The 25147-nt window shown below is 35.2% G+C and overlaps 1 protein-coding gene across 1 annotated transcript in view; it reads right to left on the minus strand.

Annotated features, from left to right (window-relative positions):
* Nucleotides 1–25147, minus strand: part of LOC135206802 (large neutral amino acids transporter small subunit 1-like) — a 74222-nt gene that overhangs the window by 19189 nt on the left and 29886 nt on the right. Inside the window, exon 3 of the mRNA XM_064238296.1 lies at nt 8286–8411. Coding sequence (XP_064094366.1) covers nt 8286–8411 — 126 coding nt within the window. The remainder of the gene's footprint in view (nt 1–8285; nt 8412–25147) is intronic.

Genomic DNA, 25147 nt, shown 5'->3' on the forward strand with positions numbered 1-25147 from the left:
TATATACATTATATGTATATGTATGTTTATAAATAATATATATATATATATATATAAATATATATATATATATATATATATATATAGGAGAGAGAGAGGAGAAGAGGGATCGATAGAGAGAGATGAGAGAAGCGAGAGAGAGAGAGAGAGAGAGATAAATTTGCCATATTGTAGCCACACCTTTCTTTACCCGTAAAACATTATTCTTCTCTGTAAAAGGATTGTCCTTCATTTAAGTGGAAAGCACATTAGCATCTTGTACGGCAGTTACGAGTGCTTTCATCGTTTCGTTAACTTTCTCCTTTCTGTTAGCTAGTGCTCTTGCTTTCTTGCTTTTCATTTAAGAATTTTACTTATTTTTTCGTAAACAAAACACACACATTACATATATATACATGTGTATATGTATATATTCACATACACATATACATGTATATATTTACAATTCGAGTCTGTAGTTGGAAGGGCTACCCTTGTATGTGCAATACTCTAGAAATAGTCTTTATATACATTCATATATATATATATATATATATGTATGTGTATGTGTTTATACATCAATATATACGCACACATATATGTGTATTTATAAATATATATATTTATGAGAGAGAGATATATAAATATGCAAAGATCTACATCAACTCTAAATTTAAAACAAAAACCAGTCGAGTTCTCTTCCAAACAATTCCCATAACAGACCTATTAGCGCCTTCTCATCCCACCCACATAAACATACACTCCCCCCCATCCCCCCAACACACACGCACACACATACACACAAACTTCATTCTTCTTCTTCTCCTTCTGCTTCTTTAAAGGAGACCTGGGGAGGGCTAACGTACTGATTGCCAAACTTAAAGGCCGCTGTAATTTACGTTCTTCGACGGGAGGGGGGTGAGGGAGGTAGGGGGAATGGGTTGGAGACTCATTATTGGACTGATTTTGCCCAGATTTTTCCTTCGATTTTTCTTGGCAGGAGATGCCCTAGGTTTGATTAAATTTTGCCCAGATGGTAGTAGAATGAAAAACGTTTTTGAAAGCTTCATTTCCCGAAACTTTTCTTTCAAGTGAATATCCTAAGGAGTTAATCGCATTGTAAGGGTAAATTGTTTATATAATATATATATATATATATATGAGTATATATATATATATATCTATATATATATATATATAATATATATATATATATATATACATCATACATACCAAGCGAGATCATTTATTCCTTTACCTTAAAAATCCACTGCGCCCAGTTGACATCAGCTGTTCATTATTACCGGGTAATTAGTGGACGTCACAACTTGGGTGTAGAAGGTATTGGACGTGTCCAATACCTTCTACTATTGCAGGGTTATATTTTGGCACATATACTGTATATATATATATATATATATATATATATATATATTTGATTCTTGTACATCACCGTGATTCATATACACGCATTAAGCTACAAATGTCCTTTATATCAAAATCGCTCTAACTCGGAATTAATATATTTCCATATATGTTAACCGAAGGTGATTTTTTTTAGTTGATGGGAAATTCGTCGGATCATGGGCGCGAACCATGGAACCAAGAATCCAGGACGTACAGTGAAGCGCTTTAAACCACATGGCTATCATTTGTAGCTTAATGCGTGTATATATTAACATTACTCTATATATAAGGTGCGTTGCGAGTATATGATTAGAGCCAAATAACCTCCTGGCAATGTAAATAACGATGAAATATTAAATGTTTATCCAAAGTACAGCTAACAGCAGCGGAACTGGTTTGCGCAATTTGATTTGAAGGTTGGGCGAACACTGAAATGAGGCCAAAGATGAAACTGCAAAAATTTGTGTGTCAACTTACGTAACCTCTCTCTCTCTCTCTCTCTCTCTCTCTCTCTCCTCCTCTCAGTTAGATGGCAGGAACTCAGTAGATATATGGCTGCTGGAGGGACGTATGATCTCTTGATTAATGGATTGGTAACCCAATGATTTCGGAAAATACGATCACATGACCATAAATGGACAAAGGCCTATCACGAAAACTGACTCAGAAACAGAAGAACGCCAAATGTGTATATATATAATATATATATATATATATATATATATATATATATATATATGTATGTATGTATGTAAGTACTATATTTATATATGTGTGTGCTATTTATATACATATATGTATTACTAAAACGTCAGAGTTTGAAAAGAAAATACATAGTGACCAGTACTTTCGCTTAATCAAAGCATCTTCGGGCCACAGGTGCCTGAGGATGTGTTAACTACGCGAAGATTCTTGGCACTCTGTCGTTTCTTTCCAAACTCTTCCTGGGGCTTCAGGGGATGAAGCCAAAATGGCAGACCCTTTCGTTTCTCAACTACTTACCCATCCATGGCCGGTGGACTGGTGGAATTCGAACAGGGTGGAACATCAATATCTGATTCACTTTACCCCGAGGACAGATTTCGCCCGAAGGGAAGTCAATGGAAATACATTATGATAAGTGCATCTACCACGACCAGGATTCGAACCTGCGCCTTGTTTTGTTTGCTTGTTTGTTTGTATGGTGTTTTACGTTGCATCGAACCAGTGATTATTCAGCAACGGGACCAACGGCTTTACGTCACTTCCGAACCACGTTGAGAGTGCACTTCTACCACCAGAAATACACATCTCTCACACCTCAATGGAATGCCCGAGAATCGAAATCGCGACCAACGAGGTGGCACGCCAACACCATACCGACCACGCCACTGAAGCGCTACATGAAGGTTGCTCCATGGAAATCAATAGGCATCAGTCACATTCACACTCAAACTTCCAAATTAATAAATGTGTGCACGTAATTGTTTACCAAACTATTTTTCACCTTGATATATCACTAGTCCTCTTCACCTGCCATAACGATGCATCTTTACGTATATACATGACGTAACTAGCCGTATGAATCATGTATGCCCCTGTGTATCTTATGTATCCTGGCAAGGAAGCCGGACGTCCATTCAGTGAGAAACAGAAGAAGAAGAAGAAGGCCACAGGAGAGTCTCCCCTGACAAAGGGTCTTTTCTCCTAAACTTCTCTTTCATCTGGTAAATAAAACAGCTGTTTCTATTTAAAGCACCGCCTCTCTATTGTTTATCCTCTATTTCCTCTCTTACTTGGTTCCCTTTGTTCGTGCAGTACCTCCAGTCTTTCCAAAGTATCTGGGTAATTTCCAGGTTTTCTGTCATCTTTATCTATAGCTACACCTTGGTCGAGCAGCTAATTAGGTCATTGCTCTTAATCCATCTCATTCTTCTAAAAGATTTGTCTAGTTGTCCCTTCTACGAAAACATTGTCTATTTCTGAACTACTCTTATACTTATCCTTCATTCTTTCCTATCTAACTTTCATGAGTTCAACTAATTTGGGGGCAGTAATCAAAGCCTCCAGTTCCTCCATATAATCTGTGAGCTATCATTTGATATATTTATCAATGTCTGCAATACCTCAAGGCTTTAAGCTTGCACGGCTTAAACAATATGTTACACACACATACACACACACACACACACACACACACACACATATATATATATATATATATATATATATTTTATATATATATATATATATATATATATAAATGTATATATATATATATATATATATATATATATATATCCTTCCCTTTAATAGACTTTCATTCTCTGGTCTAGATTTATACGCTTCTTGCTCTTCTAAATTTCTTCTCAGAAGCAACAGGTTCTGGACTCGAAGGAGGCTTGGGGGGTGTATAGGAGGGCCTCAGTGAGGGCGGTATTGAACTTCCCCACCCACCAACTTGGTAGCGTGGGTGGGTGTTGGGTGGGGTGGGGAGGGGAAGTGTCTTGGACGGGAAGCCCGGGGGTTAGCCAATAAGGAAGAACGCTGCTGGAAATCGGGGGAATTCTATGGAAATCGGGGGAATTCCCCGAGGTATTTTTAAAGGTTTTCAAAGGACAATGGCAATATCTGTCGACAGAATTTCCAGTTCCATATTCATATCATCCTACATTCTTCGTTAGTTGGATCACTTAGTTTTTTCTCAACAAAACAATTAGAGGGCTGCCGGGAGAGAGCTTTGCAAGAGCAACAAGTTTCCAGCGAGTCCCATCCCAGAGAGTAAATTAACCAAGTTCATTAACTGGATGGAACCGAGTCCTTAACTTACACCATTCATCTATCAACTTGCGCGCTCTCTCTCTCTCTCTCTCTCTGGTTCTCTCTCTTGAGAGAGAGAGAGAGAGAGAGAGAGAGAGAGAGAGAGAGAGAGAATCTTGCAGAGGGCAAAAGTCAAGATGTGAAATATATTTTCTCGTTGACCGCGGCGGTCTTTAAGTGTTACCCCGGTTCTGATGGATGAGGGAAAAACGGTTGGAGAAAATGGCGTTCAATCAAAAGATAACTGAAATTTACGGCTGAGTGAAGAAAAAGAAAAAAAAAAAAAAACATCGGAGCAACCTTGGTTTTTTTCCCAGACACGGTCGATATCACGAGGTGTCCACTGAGACAATGCACTAATTCAATTCATGACAGTGTTTTTCTTTAGTAAAATAATTGCGTAAATAAACACACACACACACATACACACACACACACACACACACACACACACACACATATATATATATATATATATATATATATATATATCAATCGGCAAATTAACATGGTTCTGATACTCTGGATGCGGGATCGAATCCTGCTACGGGCATATTCTTGTAATTGGATCTAAGGCTTTGTTGTGAAAAGTGTAGCTATCCAAAAAGTGTGAAGAATTCGGTAAGTTTAGAAGACACTGTGTTTATCCCAATTATATATGTGTGTGTATATATATATATATTATTATATATATATATATATATATATATATATATATATATATAATTCGCATTAGGCTTCAATAAGACCGGATGTTTTAGAATTGCTTTAATTTCCCAAATACAATCTTTTGAGGACAGTCTTATTCTTCAGGTACCGAAGCCTATTACGAGTAATATGAATGGAAACTTTACACATTAAAGGCTGTTGGTGTTATTAATAAGTAACATATATAAAATGATTATAATATATATTATATATATATTATATTATAATATATATATTATATAATTATGTATATATCTAGATATAATTATATATAAAGGGGATTAAAAATAACAATCAAATTGAATCATCGGAAAAAAAAAAAAAAGGAAATAAGGAAAATAAAATTAAAAATTATTTTTAAAAGTAAAAGAACGGCTAAATAAACCATTTGGAACACCAAAAAATGAATAAAAAATTAAATTAAAAAATTAATAGTTTTTTCAATCCTCCTCCCTTATAATAATAATATGGTGTATATATATATATAGAATATGTAATAATGTTAAAATAATTAAAATCGAAATCTTTTGATATCTGTAAAATAAATATATATAATCTATATTAAAATAAATAGAGATTATATGTTATAATATATCTCTATAATATAAAATATTTATAGGTAAATGTTATATATCATAAACATACACAGCATACATAAATATGACAATCTTATCTCCAGCACTGCATAAACTTTCAGCTGACACACGCAAATGACAAATCAAATTAATTACAGTGTTTTTCGAAGCCAGTCGATGGCCGAGGAGGAGGAGGAGGAGGAGGAGGAGGTAGGAGGAGGAGGAGGAGGAGGAGGAGGAGGAGCACCAGCTGTAACTGAAACCCGGTTCCCGAAATAATAAATCAAAACGCAAATCGTGGCCCTCTGCCCTCGAAAATAAATGACGAGGGGAGCGAATCCGATCCCCTCATTAAAATCGGCCGACGAGACGAGGACGACCTTCACCGCTAATCATCGCCTGGGCTCATAACGACGATGATGAAAACAGAAGTATTTATGATAGTAACGGTGATGATAAAAAAATCATTTACGATGGTCATGGTGATGATATAAAAATGATTTACAGTGGCAATGGCGATGATGTAAGAATAATTTATGATGGTAATATGATACAAGAATAATTTATAATGGTAATATGATGATATAAGAATAATTTATGATGGTAATAATATGATATAAGAATACTTTATGATGGTAATATGATGATTGAATATTTATTGACGATAGTACTAGCGATGATATAGAAATTATTTACAGTGTTAATGGCGATGATATAATAATTCTTTATGGTGGTAATGGCGATGATATAAAAAATATTTACCATAGTAAGGGCAATGATATACAAATTATTTACAGTTGTAATGGCGACGATATAAAGATTATTTGCGATATAGTATTGGCCATGATATAAAAGCTATTTACGATAGTACTGTGATGATATAAAAATTATTTACAGTGGTAATTGCTATATAAAATAATATTTACGATAGTAATGGCGATGATGTAAAAATTATTTACAATGGTACTGACGATGATGTAAATATTCTTTGGAACAGTTATGGCGATGCTATAAAGCGTATTTTTTTATCATTATGATATGATATAAAATATTTACCCTTGTAGCGATGATGTTTAAAATATTGATGAAGATAATGACGATATAAAAATATAACTTACGATGCCAATGGCAATGATACAAATATCTTTTACAATGGTAATAGCGATGATATAGTATAATGTATTATAGATGAAAATGATAGTGATGTTAACAAAAGTATTCATCGCAATAATGGTGATAATAATAAAAGCATTTAGCGCAATAATGGTGATGGTTATAAAAGTATTTAGCACAATAATGGTGATGTTACTAAAAGTACTTAGCGCAATAATGGTGATGTTAATAAAAGTATTTGGCGCAATAAAGGTGATATTAATAAAAGCATTTAGCGCAATAATAGTGATAATAATAAAAGCATTAAACCATTTAGCGCAATAATGGTGATGTTTATAAATGTATTCAGCCCAATAATGGTGACGTTAATAAAAGTATTTAGCTCAATAATTGTGATGCTAATAAAAATGTTTAGCGCAATAATGATGTTAATAAAAGTATTTAGCGCCATAATAGTGATGTTAATAAAAAAGGACTTAGCACAATAATGGTGATACTAATAAATGCATTTAGCACAATAATGATGATGTTAATAAAAGTATTTAGCACAATAATGGTGATGTTAATAAAAATGTTTAGCGCAATAATGGTGATGTTAATAAAAGTATTTAGCGCAATACTGGTGATACTAATAAAAGTATTTAGCGCAATATTGGTGATACTAATATAAGTATTTAGCGCAATAATGAAGAATTTAATAAAAGAATTTGCCGCGATAATGGCAATCTAAATATAACTATTTATTTACCACAATAATTGTGCCTTTGAGAAATACATTTCCCTGACAAAGGTGATGTAATCAAAAGTATTCACCATGATAATGGAAACGTTCTTAAAATTATTTACAGCGATTTTGCCAAAATTATCTACCATGAAAATACTTCCGTTATTAAAAGTATTTACCAAAATATTGAAAATATTGAAAATCTACGGAAATGCATTGAAACTGTCACCATCAACAGTAGTGCATCCAAATAATAACAGTGCCAACAACTCTGACTCCATTCACCCGTCCCACCCGGATCCCAGACTAAAAAAATCAAAACTCAAAAGTAATGTAAAAAATAAACCATTTCAATAATAATAATAATAATAATAATAATAATAATAATAATAATAATAATAATAATAATAATTAATGGACTTCTAAGGAGGCAGGATGCAACCCGGAACTCAACACTATAAATACCATCAAGTAAATTTAGATGACTGTGATAAGACAAAAAAAAAAAAAATAATAATAAAAATAAAAAGCCAAACAATCTTAACTGCATTTGACCCCCTTCTCGCAAAAGCTAAAACCTAGACGTAATGTAAGAAACATATAATCTAATAATAATAATAATAATAACTAATAATAATAATAATAATAATAATAATAATTTTAAAAAATCCTCATAGTAGCACGAGTCTTGAAATGGAGAAACAAATCCACAGTTATTTATTTAAATATATGTACATTTACATGACTGTGGATTTGTTTATCTAATAATAATAATAATAATAATAATAATAATAATAAAATTGGAATAATCAATAATAATAATAAATAATAAATAATAATAATATAGGCTAAGGATCCTAACTACATTTAACCCCCAACCCGAGCAAAAAATCGAAACTCAAGTGTAACGCTATTAAATATAAAAAAACTAATTTGGCGAACTCCTAGAACCCATCCACATCGTGTGTGTAGTACTTCACCTCGACCCAGATGCAGAGCTCCGGCGACGATGATGATGACGAGGGCCAGAAGCTTGGCGGCTGTGAACACCGTCTGGATCCTCATCGTCAGCCGGACGCTGACGCAGTTGATGAATGTCAGCACACCTGCAACATCGGGAGAAAAAGACACGAAGATTAACGCTCTTGCCTTTCATAGGATCGTCATTTCTTTTTTGAATGGTTTTAATGAGGATACAGTGCTTAATTTCATATGTATATGTATGTATATATATATTATATATTATCTATATATATATAAATATAATAATTATAATTTATATATAATTATATATATATATAATAATATTAAATATATATACATATATATATATATATATATATTATATATATATATATATATATATATATATATATATATATATATATAAAATATTAATACATAATATATATATATATATATTATAATATTGGATATATATATATAATAATATATATAGAGGAGAGAGAGAGAGAGAGAGAGAGAGAGAGAGAGAGAGAGAAGAGAGAGAGAGAGAGAGAGAGTTTTCCTTATTAATGGCTAATGTAACTACAAATATTTTGGAGAGGAAATTATGAGTATAAAAGAGAATGAGCTAGCACCCTATTCACTGCATAATAATAATCTGCAACGTATCACAAAAAGCTATCTATTGCCTTCAAACTTCAAGCCATTAGACATTAAAAAAATATCCTTCTCACATTCGTTATTTTCAGGTGTTAGATTACTTAACTTCCAAACACCTACACTATTTGCCACCATTCAAATCATAATTTTCAGATATCTGCTTTTGCCTAAAAAAAAAAAAAAAAAAAAAAAAAAATATATATATATATAATATATATATATATATATACTATATATATATAGTATATATATATATTATATATATACACACACACATATATATATATATATATATATATATATATATACTATATATTAAATGATGTACTACATTGCATCTTCTCAAGGACAAAAATTCTCACTGATAAACATTTATGGCAAGACCTGGCCAGCATAGAGCCATTTAATAGCAATTTGTCAAATTATGCGCGCATTCAGCAAAAACAGTTTATAAGGATAAGCAGGACCGGGACTGAATATAGAATTTAGGCCAAAGACCAGGCACTGTGACCTATGAGGTCATTCAGCGTTGAAATGGAAATTGACAGCAAACAGGTTTGAAAGGTGTAACAGGAGGAAAGACTCGTGTTTGCAATATGAATCAATTGTTAGGAGAGGGTAGGAAGTATGATGGACGAAAAAGAATAGAAAGGAGGTATAGTAAAAGGAACGGAAGGGGTTGCAGCACAGGGCCGAAGGCACGCTGCAAAGAACCTTAAGCATGCCTACAGCGCACCGCATGAGGTGCACTGACGGCACTACCCCTCTATGGGGAGCAGGACTGGAATGAAAGAATTCCGTAGGACTGTATGGGTTATATTGGTCTGGTGTGCAGGGAAATGGGGTTATAATTACACCCTAAAACCAACAGAGCTATAGTAGATTCACATCAACCGTGCATTTGATGTCTAGGCCAGGCCCTTACGACGCTCCTGATTGTCTGTTGATAAACCAATGACTAGGCTGGAAGCTCTCAGTCTCTCGAGAGAGTTCATTTAGGCAGGATGTGTGTTCCACTTCGCCTGAGGGATGCTTTTGAAAGACGTATCCCTCTGAGGAGGTGGAACATACAACCTACCTATGTGAACTCTCTCGAGAGAGACTGAGAGTTTCCAGCCCTGTGATTAATTTATGAACAACTAATCAGGAGCGTCGTAAGGGACTGGCCTAGACATCAGATGTACCGGTGATGTGAATTTACTATAGTGAGATAACGAAGTCTTTAGAAATATAAAACTCGCTTTTAATTGGAAGGAACCAAATAAACTCTTTCTCAAGGCGTTATACACACTTTCAAAAGTTGCTCAATTGCTAGTGTTGTTGCGCATCTAAAACGAGAGAGAGAGAGAGAGAGAGAGAGAGAGAAGACGAATCTGCAATTTCGCCAGATCTGAAATCCTCAGTATCTTCTTGTACAGGAGAGGATACATAAACATCTTCGTATATGCCTTTCCGTCGGCAAACAGATTTTAAACGTGGTTGCGTGGTATGAGTTATACTTAAACGTGTTTGCGTGGTTTGAGTTATACAGCTTATTTTTCAGACTCACTGAAGGCTATCGAGATATTTTTGAGACAACAAATACCATTAAAATATCTATTGAATAACCAATAAGTCCCAAATGTCACATGGATATGCGACAACAAATACTATTACACTATCTACTGAGTAACGCACATTTCAAATTTCATATAATTATGCAGTATTTATTTGGAGTGAAATATTGACGTGTAAAGCATGCGATTACTCATGTGAGTCGTATTGTAATTTATTTTATAGCTATTTGCAAAATCCACGAGTAACTAATTAATTCTCTCTCTCTCTCTCTCTCTCTCTCTCTCTCTCTCTCTCTCTCTCTCTCTCTCTCTCTCTCTCTCTCAATTTATGCATTTATTTCTCCTAAACTATGTCAACAAAAAGTATTCCATTCCAATTAGCAGCAACAACCATTGCTGAACATACAAATAACACTTATCTTTTCTTTTAAATATTACCATTATCATAATCATTTCTCATATCTACCCCTATACGAAGCTATATTAGTTATGTACTCCATCTTTATATAAGTATATGTATATGTATTACTGTATTATATATATATATATATATATATATATAATTCTTATATATAATATATATATATATATATCTATATATATATATGTATATAATATATATATATATATATATATATTATATATCAATAATAAATGGTTATTCGGAGTCAAAATCGAGTCCAAAAATGTGAAATAAAACGTAGCATCCACACGAATACAGCAATTACCAATATGTCAGCCATTCACTTGACTTACTTTAGGGACCATATACGCTCAAACAAACGAGAGAGAGAGAGAGAGAGAGAGAGAGAGAGAGAGAGAGAGAGAGAGAGAGAGAGAGCCCTTCTATCATAATCCTGTTAACGGTAATGAGAGCCTATATGTGGGACCCATCATACGCTCTCTGATCCTTTAACAAGCTTTACTCCTCCGGTGACAAGGCCCAGGCTGTGGGGAAGGGGGGGGAGGGGGTGCCGCCCCCTATTTTTGAAAGTCACATTCACTCATTTCAAATATAACTTTCATTCCTCTTGTTCCTCCGTTTTCTTTATGCTTCTGTGAATAAGAGGGACTTTCACAGGGTATGAAATGTGAAAACGTTATTGACATTCTAAATGGCTCTGTTGATTGCAAAGAGAAATGGCTTTTACAGAGAATAGTCTTAACACACACTTTAGTCTCTCTCTCTCTCTCTCTCTCTCTCTCTCTCTCTCTCTCTCTCTCTCTCTCTCTCCCAAGTTGATGTGATTTCGCAGCAAATGGAGGAACGACATTCCACGCGAATCGTAACATTCAAACTGTAATCTTATCTAAACACCTTAAATACAAAAAGAACTTTTCTAAGAAACAGGTCAAGTCTTTTACGTAAGGTATAGGATACTGCCTTATAACCAAACAGAAAATTAGCACCAACAGGTCGTTAGTGGACAAAAACGCGTATATAACTGCTTTGTGAATTTTAAGTAGAAAGCGTCACGTACTACGGATAACATTTACATAACACAAAAGGTTGTAAATTTTTAAGCAGAAAGCATCACGTACGGATAACATTATTTACATAACACGAAGGGTTGTAAATTTTTAAGCAGAAAGCGCACGTACGGATAGCATTATTTACATTATCACGAAAGGTTAAGTCAATGAACACTATCCAGACTTTAAGAACAATTCGATGTGCACAGTCACGTTTGTTTTTCTGGTGGGAACATTTCTATCAAGTATTTAGGTTTTCTATTTAAAAAAAATAATAATAATGCGAAACACGAGCTAAGACCTCCAGAGCATCACGTTCTTTCTCTAACACTTGCCAAGAGATGTGATATTTTCAGATGTTCTTCCAACATCTATCAGGTAATGTTACATTGTCATGAGATGCTTATCCCATATTTATTTTGTGACGTAACGGCCTTATATTTATACCCCACATTATTAGATGATGATGAGATATTCTTTTCTGATGTTTCTCCAACATCTATGAGGTCTTGTGATATAATCATGAGATGCGTGTCAACAAACAGAGGCGCTCAGGAGAGTGAGAGGAGCCGTTAAGAAATAAGCACTTTGGAAATTAAGGCAAATGAATGAAAGAATGATGCACTTAAACATTCACGAATGAATGAAAACATGAAGAAATAAGTGAGTAAGCGAACAATAAAGGAATCATGAAAAACGTGTTTGAGAAGAAAAATAAGACAAGAAATATGAAATAAAAGCAATACAAACGACAAAATAACAATAAAAAGAGAGACATTAATTCCAGACAATAAAATGCGTAAGAATAATTGCCAAGCAGACAGAAAAAGACACAAAAATAGAAAATGAAAATAAATGACGACAGATAAGGATGAAGAACTGGCAATAACTTGATGAGACGTACCACAAAACTTTTAAGTGGTCGGAATTCTAAATGGCAAGACACGACATAATATATACTTGCAAAAATGCAAGAACAAAAAATAAATTTTGCGAGAAAGAGTAAAACAAATGAAAGCAGGAACTCAAGTGGGTCTCTCCATTCTCTTCTTTTCCGCTGTACGACTTTTTTTGCCTGCCATAGATTGCAATAATTCTTCCAGGCACAAAATATTTCGGATGCCAGACAATGAATCAAACACCCCTCACCCCAAGTCTCTCTCTCTCTCTCTCTCTCTCTCTCTCTCTCTCTCTCTCTCTCTCTCTCTCTCTCTCTCATCCTTCTACAATATTTGTAGAAGGATGAGATACCTCATTTATCGAACGAGGCTATCACGGAGACATTCATAAACATACGAAATGAGAGGACGAAGTAACGAACTTTCGAACCACGAACCATCCAATCCCCGACACTTCCCACCGACGCGACGTCTCACAACCGGGACTCTTTTTAACCCCGCCCACCCCTCCCGAACTTCCCTCAAACCTTTGAAATTGTGAGGTTTCCAGCATGGCTTCTTCAAGGAACAACTCATAGAAGGCAGTCGATGCAACAGGTTTCAACGGCGGCTGCCAGAGGTACGTCTCTGACTCTGTTTCGTCAGCTTAGGATGTAAAGTTCGAGCGCTGATTCAAAAACTGTTCTTTCATTACCCAGTTCGCTCGGCTCGTAACTCCGAATCCTTTCTTACATGAAAGAGAATATTTAAGTTCAATTAACGTTTCGGTTTCCTGTTAGTTTCAGATATGCTCCCACCGAAGAACGCCTTCATTGAAATCCGAGAAAAAAATCAATGGAGTAGTTTCCTTAATCTATTGGAATGCGAAACAACATACGTTGGAAAAGATGGAATCGAGCCCACCTTAATTAGATTAACCTAAGCAGTTTAACTTCAGTATTCTAGAGTTCAAGATTAACCTTAGTCTTCTAAACAGCGGGGGTTCGAATCCCTCTTCGAGAGCAGAACTGATTTAATTCAGGACCCTCTGAGATATCGAGGCTTTCAGAGGACGTCTTATCCAAAAATATTTGGAAATATTGAAAGGCTTAGAACTGTCCAAACTACCAACATAATCTATTTCAATCTACTTTCCCTCTGTGCAAATTCAAAGCACAAAATAAAAACAAATTCTTATAATGGACGCAATGACCTGTTCGCCTTACAGCTACAGTATATATAAAAAAACCATCGGTAAAAAGTTATGATAAAACCATTCGACTCCAATTAATGTCCTTCCACAGAAGACAAAAGAGAAGGACAAATCCCAGTGACTGGAATGAGTTGATAGGAAGGCCAATCGAATTCGGGGAATGACTGAATGAAACCTGTGAATGGGAATATTCCAGCCGCCGAGCACGAAATGGATTCCATGGCGCGAGTGATTATTCCTGAAGTTACATGGTGTAAATGACCCCTAGCGCTGTTACGCTACTTTGATCGCCCAGTCAATCAATGAACCTGTTTTGAACTGCGGCATTTGGCAATAAAAATCAAACTCAGACCTTTCTCTGTCTGTTCCTTTTAAATAAGAACATTCAAACACAGTACAACGAAATGCTACGATGAAGTCCATGATGCTAATTCTAGATGACCAAGGTCCTGCCTCATGGATGCACAGTGTCCTTATATGGTATTAAAAAAATAAAAGCCTCCTAGTACAGGTAATTAGAGGCCAGAATTTGCATTACAGAAATGAAAAGAGAAATACTTTATGATAACCATCTCTCCCTTCATCAGATAGCAGTGTTATTCTAAAAACTCTAATAGGCGTTAAATACAGAGTCAAAACTGATGATGAAATGAAGAGAACACAATGGATGAGGGGAGGAGACACAGCGACCCCTACTATAGGAATTAAGGAGTGCGTGTATATAAATATAAATGTATATATATATATATATATAGATATATATTATATATATATATATATATTATATATATACTACATGTATACATACATTAATACATATATCATATACATATCTATATATATACCGTATATGTGTATATATACATATATAAATATATTGTATATATAAATATGATATTTAATATATAGTATAGTATGATGTTAATGTATTCATATAATATATATATATATATACATATATAATTATATATAAAACCATTCATTGCCAAAATGCAATCGCACCTAACGACACAAACAAGTGAACAGAGCGGATAAACTGGGTCATCTGAACCACACAAACAAGATATAAAGAAGCTCTGATTTACGACTGTCTGGATGGCCTTGTTAGCGAAAGAAAGTCATCCGAAAAGGAGGTTCTCCGCTGACTTAACTTCCTAACAATCAGCAGGGAAGTTGGAGAAGTCGCCATCTTCCTTCTCGTGGTGAAGTTCGAAGTCGTTGTTATATCTCCTTCCTCTGAAGTTTATGAAACTGGCTTAATAATAAACTGAGGTTGTCTTTCTTCTTACACGATTTTAAAAAGAAATGCAACCGTCTCCTTGCCTCCTGTTATATTGGCGCAATCTTAGTCACAAAAACAACTGACTTTACACTTCCTATGCTTGAGATTAAGCCAGCTTATGCCAGCACGGGCTCTTGCTTCTTGAGCAGCCCGTGAAAGCTTCTCCTCCTTTCTATTGGTTACAAGTTATACACACAGAACAAAAATACAATTTTCTAAGTGGTCCACAATAATAAAAAAAAATGTTGCGAGTTCGTGTATAATTTAAAAACCCATTACAAAGCTTTCGAACCCTTCCCTGAAGATGAACCCAGGGAAGGGTTCGAAAGCTTTGTAAAGATTTTTAAATTATACACGAATTCGCAACATTTTTTGTCATTGTGGACCGCTTAGACATTATATATACTTTCGCTATAGAGTTCCCCCCCAAAAAAAAAATTCAATTCTACTGAAATAGTTTACTCCTTCAGCAATAAAAACGTTGCTCTTCAAATTGCCTAATAACTGAGTGGTACACGTACACAAAATACAAATAGCTCATGCCGAGAGCTTTACCCAAAGCAGATCTATACAATGGCATGTTATTTACATATTATTATTATTATTCCTTTCTCATGAAATGCTATAAATGCTCATTGTTTTCTTTATTTACTCATCTCTCGGTATTAACAAAACATTTCTTACCAACCTTCCTTCTAACGATTCCAACACAATCAGATATCATTAATCTATCAGTCTTATTACAAAAGCACTGTTTTGAAACTTTCTTTAATTACTTCATGATTTCTTTCATGATTTTAATTCATCAAGGGCTCAGTAGTCTTCTGAATGTAACAATTTTATTCGTCTATTATCAAGCTATTCTCGATCTTTGCCAATTCGCCCCAAATTAGCCTTTAAGTATACTTTTTCTTTTTCAAAGAACTAATTAGCCCGTTCTACTTCAGCCTTTCTTTTGTGTCTAGAGTAAATAATACATTTCTCTTTAATTTCAACGAACCTCTTCGAGTACTAGCCAACGTATAAAATAGGATTAGAAGATAATATCCTTGAGGAACACCCATCCATCCCTCGCCCCCACCCCCACACTCAACATGGCCAGCATTCTCCCAAGAATTGAGACTTAAATTGCAGCTATGCTACGTAGGTGGCGACACCGGCCGCAATGCGGTCTCATGTATCCCAGTACTGTCTGGAGTGGCGAAGCCCTCGGGGCCCAGGAAATATGAACTACGCGCTGTTCACTGAGCGTAAAATCAGATCTCGCTTTTTCCCAATATTCTTAGAACGATATCTCGTGTCTTTTCCTTCTTACGTTTCACGCGGAGATATTGGCCGGTAAAATTATATATCTACCGCCCGCTAACGCTTGAAAATTTACGTGAAAAGACAGCGTCACAGTCAAGTGCTCTCGCTGTAATCAAGGCTCTTATGTTTATAACAGGATGTTTATAGTTACGGTGCTTCCCATTCAGTTTAGAAGGAAATATTACAGGTAATGTAAATCAAATGGATGCAGGTAGCATTGCTCGACTCAGAGAGCTTCTGTAGTTACCGCATATGCAGAAGACGACCAACAATAGTAAAAAAAAAAAGACAAACTTAGACGAACACAGCATAAACCAATAAATATATATATATTTCGTTAGGTTATTTTTGTCCACTTCCGCGCTTCTGTAGATCTCCCGAGAAGGAATGATTGGTTACAACGATCTGACGACTGCAAAAAGAAGAAAACAAAATAAAGAAAGAAAAAATAAATTCCTTTGGTTTACCGTCCCACGCTTCATTACTCAAGTTAAATGATACTGTCTCCCGCAAGAAGGTAAAAAAAAAAAATCAGTTTTGTGGTTTTACACCCAGCCATGTCTGCCTGCCTGTCTGTCTGTCTGCAAGCTACCAGGAGTCGTGTATTAATTACATAAAGCATTTCCTATTATTTCTTCATTAGGAATGAAACAGAGTATTTTTAGGATATGCATTTCTTCTCATGATTTATTTCAGAAAGTTCTGCACCTCTCTCTCTCTCTCTCTCTCTCTCTCTCTCTCTCTCTCTCTCTCTCTCTCTCTCTCTCTGTATTATCACTAGCTTCACATATGGAAACGTAAGCATTTTCGAGAGAAAAATACACACAGACATATATATGTATAATTGCACATGCACATACATAAAGATATAAAATAAGCATGAAAACGTCTACACTAACCTCTTAAAATACCATGTTATCTTTCATTTGGGTTCTTAACCTTAACCTAATTTTCAGAGTAAAAAAGCGGCTCCCTGCACACGGCAAGGATACACGACGGTGTAAAATCAATGACCACATGTCAATTGCCCCACACACATTACTGAGCAGTTTTTCTGTCTATGGCAGGCATTCGCAGCCGATCAACATCATCTAAAATCGTAAATTGCTCGAAGGAGTTTGTTTTGAAAAAAAAAAAAAAAAAATGAGAATGGGAGGATATTCTGGGCTCCCAATCGATCTGGCAGGTAGAGGTAAGACGTAGTACTACATAAAATGTTGCATTTGGGTATAAAAGGAACACCGCAAACTCGTTTCAACAGCCAAGCTTTGGAAATCTCTTCCTGACTGTGCGTCCCCCGTTTTAACATTAATGTTAGGACCGAAATGCTCTTTCTTCTTCCGATTTTTTTTTCTTTCATCTTCTTTTCTTACCTAGAGGGCTCGGGTAGGCCAAGGGTCGGGGAGGAAGGGGGTATCGTTGGCTGGTCTCTTCACCCTCGTAGTTGGAAAAAACATCACCAGTCTAATTTTCAAGTTATTATTATTATTATTATTATTATTATTATTATTATTTTATTATTATTATTATTATTATTATTATTATTATTCAGATGAACCCTGGTCATATGGAACAAGCACATAAGGGCCAATGACTTGAAATGCAAGCTTCCCAAGAATATAGTGTTCCTTTGAAAGGCATTACAGAAGACAGTAGCAAGAAAGGAGTATTAAGTGCAGTAGAAATCATTCCGATCTACTTTTCTCTATTCATGAAGCTATTCATGCATCCGATATATTTCCAAAAATCGTTCTAGTTTAGTACTGCTATCACTAAGTAACACACAGTCACACACACACACATACATACAATATATATATATATATATATATATATATATATATATATATATACATATATATATATATATATATAATATAATATATATATATATTATATATATATGCAGAGGAATCACAAACTTTCGCGTGATATCAGATTTGCAGGTTCGCCACAATGACGAAAAAATGAAAAACTAAGTACCAAGTACTTCCGTGTTATTGTGACACATTTTCAACAATTACACGAAAAGTATTTGTATTTAGTTTTTCATTTTCCTCTTATATATATATATATATATATATATATATATATATATATATATATATATATATATATATATATATATTGTTACATTTATTGACCTCCTCGTTTACCCAGCATTTAGTTAAATATTTTGATTGCTAGAAAAGCAGCCATTTACCCTAATATCAGCTGATTTTCGGAAGGAAACCAAAGCAAACCAGCCAGAGATAGGAATTTCCTGCTAGAGAGGGGGAAAATAGATTCTTGTCAGCTTTAGGGACGTATCCCAAAGGGAAGGGTGTAGCTAGCCTGGTACTTATTGGGCCTACGTCTTAAGTTCTTTTTTCTGTGAACCCTCTGCTGGCTGTATGTTTTGTTTCCAGGATGCCCTGTCTTGGGGGGTTAAGCTGACCACCAACACCCAGGAAACACACCTGCCTTCGTCCGCAGTCTCCTCCAGTCGTGACCTCGGACGGATGTCTCCGACACGAGCTTTCCAACTTAGGCCTAACGAGGCGTTACTGGCGCGCCCAGAGCCCCAGACCTGAGACATATAGCCGATGCCGCATTTCTACCAAGGTCCACTGATCATAGCATCCAGGTACGTCTTGTGAAACAGCATATTGCCAGTTCCTTACCTCCTAGTGTCTATTTACTCCCCATTTTCACAATTCAAACTTCTAATTCAAAGGAATATCCCTTTGTTCCTCTCACTGCCTTATGGCCGCATGCTTCCCTTGTGTGATCGTCCCAGACAAATGAAGTCATTGCATACCTCAGTTAAACACTAGAGTTCCTTCTCCCCAGTGTTAGAGAAACTGAATAATCGTAACTTGTGCAAGAAGTCCTTTTTTTTTATCTTGTCTAATCTGGGATCTTTTCCAGATTCCCTGAGTCACGTTTCCAAGTCTCTTCGCTCGCAAGTGTTGCATTACCGCAAGATTTCGAAAACCAGCTTTTACGTGAATCTCATTTTTAGCCAGCTATCCCGTTGTGAGAGATATTATTAGTCCACGTGTGGATAAGTTGCATTTACTTTCCCAGGCTATTAAGCAGCCTCTTGTAAAGAAATAGATGTAAAGTAATTAGCTGAGTTTTCTGGCGACCTTTTCCTCTAGAGTAAATTAATACTATAACTCCTTTGCATTTTTCCCTCAACTCTTTTCGTTTACGTATTTGAGCCCCTTAAGGCCAGGCTTAAAACGTAACAATATATATATATCATGTCGTGGTCTGACGTCATAAGCTCTCTGATCAAAAGTCAGGTACGTAAAATTAAGAATTTGGAGAAGTCCATGAACATTGGATCATGCTTACAAATAAAGAAACTAAGATAAATATCAGACAGTATCTTCGTACATATCCTGCTTAGGTAAGCAACTGAAGGAAACTCATTAACCACACACATGTCACATGTACATATATTTATAAATATATATAATCTTAATTATACGAGTACGTACCTGACTGATAACCAGAGAGCGTATGACGTCATATAATTAGATACACGTGTGTGTGTGTATACATAATATATCTATGCAGTGAAAAGAGGCCCAAAAGATCAGAGAATGAAAGATAAAGGGTATATAACTATCTATAATAAAAAAAATCCGAGTGACAATATGGGAGACATGACACAGCCACCCACGCCTTGTACACCGGTTTGTGCGCCCCAGGGGTAGGTAGGGAATCGGGAGGGTTGGGGAGACAGCAGCCCCGGGTTCCAGCTTGTGTTTTAAGATTCTTTACCACAACTTAACATTGCAAACTTTCCAAGGGAAGAGAGGGAGAGTCAATACATAATTCAAAAAGCATAGCCCATTCTTCCAAGAACAAAGGCCTTTGCTAGCCCAGACCTGACGGAAGAGGGGATCACAAAAGAAGTGATTGCCAATCTGCCTCTTAGTTAGTATAAAGGCTGATACCTCAATCTTTCAGCAACAACAGAAGCAGGAATAGAACATCAGAGCTTGGCAGTAGATTTTTATGGCTTATTTTTTTAAACCTGGCGTCGTATTTAAATAGGACAACAACGCAGTGTTTTAGCTCAAATTCATTCGTTTGTTTGCTCGTTTGTATGGAGTTTTTACGTTGCATGGAACCAGAGGTTATTCAGCAACGGGACCAACAGCTTTACGTTACTTCCGAACCACGTCGAGAGTGAACTTCTATCACTAGAAATACACGTCTCTGACCCCCTCAATAGAATGCCCGAGAATCGAACTCGCGGCCACCGAGGTGGCAGGCCAAGGTCATTACCGACCACACGACGTAAATACATATACACACTTAAAAACATTTACACATATACAAAATATACACATTTAAATACATTTACACATATATATACACAAATGTACACATATACATATATAAATTTTTATCATAATGTATGACTAAAGGTTTGCCTATTCAAAACAGGAAATATGATGACCAAGGAAATCCATAAACAAGACAAACAAACAAAGCTACCAAAAAGAATCTATATTCCCATCTGTCTGGGACTGATCCAGATCATCGTATCGGATGGAATCCGAACCTCTAGGAGCTTGGGAAGGCGCTCTCGATTCATCTGAAACCGAACTTGGTGTCTCTGTCTTCGCGTCTCGTTTCAGAGTCTTTAAAATAAATAATTTGGAAAATGCACTGGACAAACCAGAGACTCTTTTACGACAGAACAGAGATTCTTTTAGTTGGATTGCTTAGACCCATAGAAATGAGATGGTTCCTATGATTTCTCTACGAGAAAATTTATCGTCACAAAGAAATGAAAAAAATTTTATTGTTAAAATGTTAGAATTATTATTACTAGCATCACAGTTAATATATTTAATCATTATTATTATTACTAATTCAAAGGTAGTTAATTCTAAAATGTAACGTTTACGGTATAAGTCTTTCTAATTATTTCAATTGCCACGTTAATGCAAGTTTCAGTTTCATAAGATGAAACAGTATTAGGATTCTTATGTGTAATGGAACGAGGACCAACAGAATTACCCAATTTATCTTATCTGTCTTCATAATAAAAATATCCTGCCGTGTTAAACACAGTTTTATATATATATATATATATATATATATATATATATATATATACTATATAATATACGAGCTTCTCGGTCCTACTCTTGCCAATATTTGTAAGAGCTCCCTGGAGGGGCACTTCCTTTTAACGTAAAGTATGTTAATTATACCTTTTCCCCCTTTAGACATCATTATGATGTTGATTTCTTTCTTGAGTTTCTAAATATACAACATAGCAATATTAAGTTTACCCTGGAAAAAGAAAATGAAAATCTGCTTTCTTTTTTACACGGCGTTGTTCTAGGACAATATTTTTAACACAACGATTTGTTTCTATAAGATCGTCTTTTTACACAAATACTTTTGTTTCTATACCACGATAAGATCGTCTTTTTACGTAAATACTTTTAAGAAAACTGCTTCCCGTCTGAAATGGTCTTTAAAATACTTCGCTCGCTTCTAGACAAGTACTTCTCATTCAAGCCCACAATTTATAATATTCCTAAATCGAATTTTTATGCTAAATTTCAGTTTCTCTTTGATGATACATTTAGGAAAACTATTCACGACACATCCAAAATGAGTTTGAAAAAAAAAGTTAAGTATATCTTAGTTTAACCAGACCACAAAGCTGATTAACAGCTCTCCTAGGGCTGGCCCGAATGATTAGATAATTTTACGTGGCTAGGTACCAACTGGTCACATAACAACGGGACCTACAGCTTGTCGTGGGATCCGAACCACATTATATCGAGAAATCAATTTCTACCACCAGAAATATATTCCCCTAATTCCGCGTTGGCCGGGCCTAGAATCGAACTTCGGAGTTCGGACCACCGGATTGGTGGCCGAGCGCGAAGACCACTCGTCTAATAAGGAACTTAGTTTGGAGCCACTAAGGTTCACCTGATGCCTGTTAATCCTCTTACCATCGAGTCGTTATTCAAGTACAAAGATTGTTTACGATCTTATATGTTCTCCGGTGTGCGTATGGCTATACGTGTCCATAAGTGTAATTTAAGAACTTATATTGGACCCACCAGGAGGCTTCTGAAGGAACGCATGGACTCTCATCGTGGAGTGAGCGACAAGCAGTAAAATTATACAAATTTAGAGTTTTCTAATATCAGAAATCATTCTAGAATGTTTATATTAAAAATTTCATTGAAAATTAGGACCTTTCTGTTTTAAGGATAGCTTCCGGCAGCCATGAATTGACAATTTAAGAATCGTTAATGATGAAACGACTCGTCCCCTCGTTAAGCAGCCAAACCTCTGCCGGCAAAGGGACGCTTTCAATTCCTTTTCAGTCATAACATTGCCACTGGATAGGTTGATCCAGTTCTGCTTACCTCCTTTTTGGGTGTATATGTATATATTTTTTAAGGAATTTTATGTTTTGTTTTTAATTTGTCCTTTTTAATTGTTCCTTCTAATATCTTAAATTTTTTATCATGGTGCAACTTTAATGTCAAGTTTATTGCCTTTCCGTAATTTATATTATTTATTTTCTACAGCCCTGACCAGGAAATTAGGAAAAAGTGTCCTTAAAGAAATACATGCCACAAGTGAAGTAGCATTTACTCACACAATATCCATAGTACATATATGCATATATACAAACACATAAATGGATTAATGTTTTCAGTGTTACAATATCGAAGATTTGCCGGACAGCAACAGAAGATTAAAATCATTGAAAGATCTCAAGACGGTGAATAAAAGGAAAACTCAAAGACGAAATTCCTTAACTTTAACATGCCTTGCTCCCTTACCCAATTTAAGGATACTGTCTTTTGCAAAAAAAAAAAGTATGTACGATATATATATATATATATATATATATATATATATATATATACTATATATATATATGTTTGTGTGTGTGTATACGCATTAAGCTACAAATGTCCTTTAATACCTAATTCACTCTACCTCGAAATTAATATATTTTCTTATATATTAACCGAAGGGGATTTTTTAGTCAATAAGAAATTCGTTGGCTCATGGGCGCGAACCATAGAACCAAGAATTCAAGACGTACAGTGAAGCGCTCTAAACCACACGGCTATCACGACAGGTATAAGTTAACGCCGCTGGGATTTGTAAGTGAGAGGCGACGTTAACTTATACCTCTCGTGATGGCCGTGTGGTCTACGTCCTGGGTTCTTGGTTCTATGGTTCGCGCCCAAGAGCCGACGAATTTCTTATTGACTAAAATATTTCCCTTCAGTTAACATTCAAGAAAATACATTAATTCTGAGGTATAGTGAATTAGATATTAAAGGACATTTGTAGCTTAATGCATGTATATGAATCAACGGTATTGTGATAAGACGCACACACACACATATATATATATATATATATATATATATATATATATATATATATATATATATATATATGATATTTGTATTAGTATGTAATGTATAATATATATAAAAAGTATGTATGTATATATATATTATATATATTATAACCATATATATATATATATATATATATATAATATATATATATATATATATACAAACTTATGCCAACTCTATATTACATCACTACAAAATTTACACATAAATACATAACTTCAAAAAGCTAGACTATTTTAGAAATCTACTTCAACACCCTTAGACTAATCCTCCAATCTCTTCTCAATTTACATCCATTTTCTTTGGTAACCCGAGAAAGAGGTGATTTTTTTCTGCGACATGACTATGCTGTATAAGCGGTGTGAAAGACACTCTCTCTCTCTCTCTCTCTCTCTCTCTCTCTCTCTCTCTTGGTGTTCCGTTCTTCCGGGATGGCTAGGAACTAAAATTCACGTCGAACAAAATATGGCTTCAGCTACGTATCATGTTTTGCAGAAGAAATATGGTTGTGAAAGCGTTTTGCGTATTTCGGGGCGTGTTCGTGGTTGGGAAGCCATGTGCACACTAAGAAGCGCTTGCGCTATGTCGGTCTAAGGTCAAGGGGGAGAACTAAACCTTAAGTCTAGCTATACATTCTACAGTTTGAAGCTGAGTTACAGAGCAAGGAACAAAGTCACGAAATTAGTAAGTTTTCTCCCAAATTCTTGAAGCAAAACGGCGTAAAGAGGACATAAAGAGGTACTGCATACATATTATAACAAAACTAAAACACACTAAAAATAGCCGATGTAAATGGCGATGTAAACAAATGAATACTAAATAAACATAGCAATAATAATGAAAATAAGGACAAAAATAATTGGATATTGCATAATTGAAAATAAGTAAACTAGAGAAAAACATCTAAGTTTCAAGTGAGCTAGGGTTCAGCTCGGACGTGTTTTTGTGTTGCTCCGAGTGAAACGGTGAAATTGCAGGCGATATTGTTTTTAACTTTGTCCTACCACCATTAATTGGGTTACTTGGTCATTATGGCTAGTAAAAGCACTGCGGTGACCTGTCCTTCTTGCAAGAAAGACGAT

Source organism: Macrobrachium nipponense, chromosome 11 (genome assembly GCF_015104395.2).
Source record: "Macrobrachium nipponense isolate FS-2020 chromosome 11, ASM1510439v2, whole genome shotgun sequence".
Lineage (NCBI taxonomy): Eukaryota > Metazoa > Arthropoda > Malacostraca > Decapoda > Palaemonidae > Macrobrachium > Macrobrachium nipponense.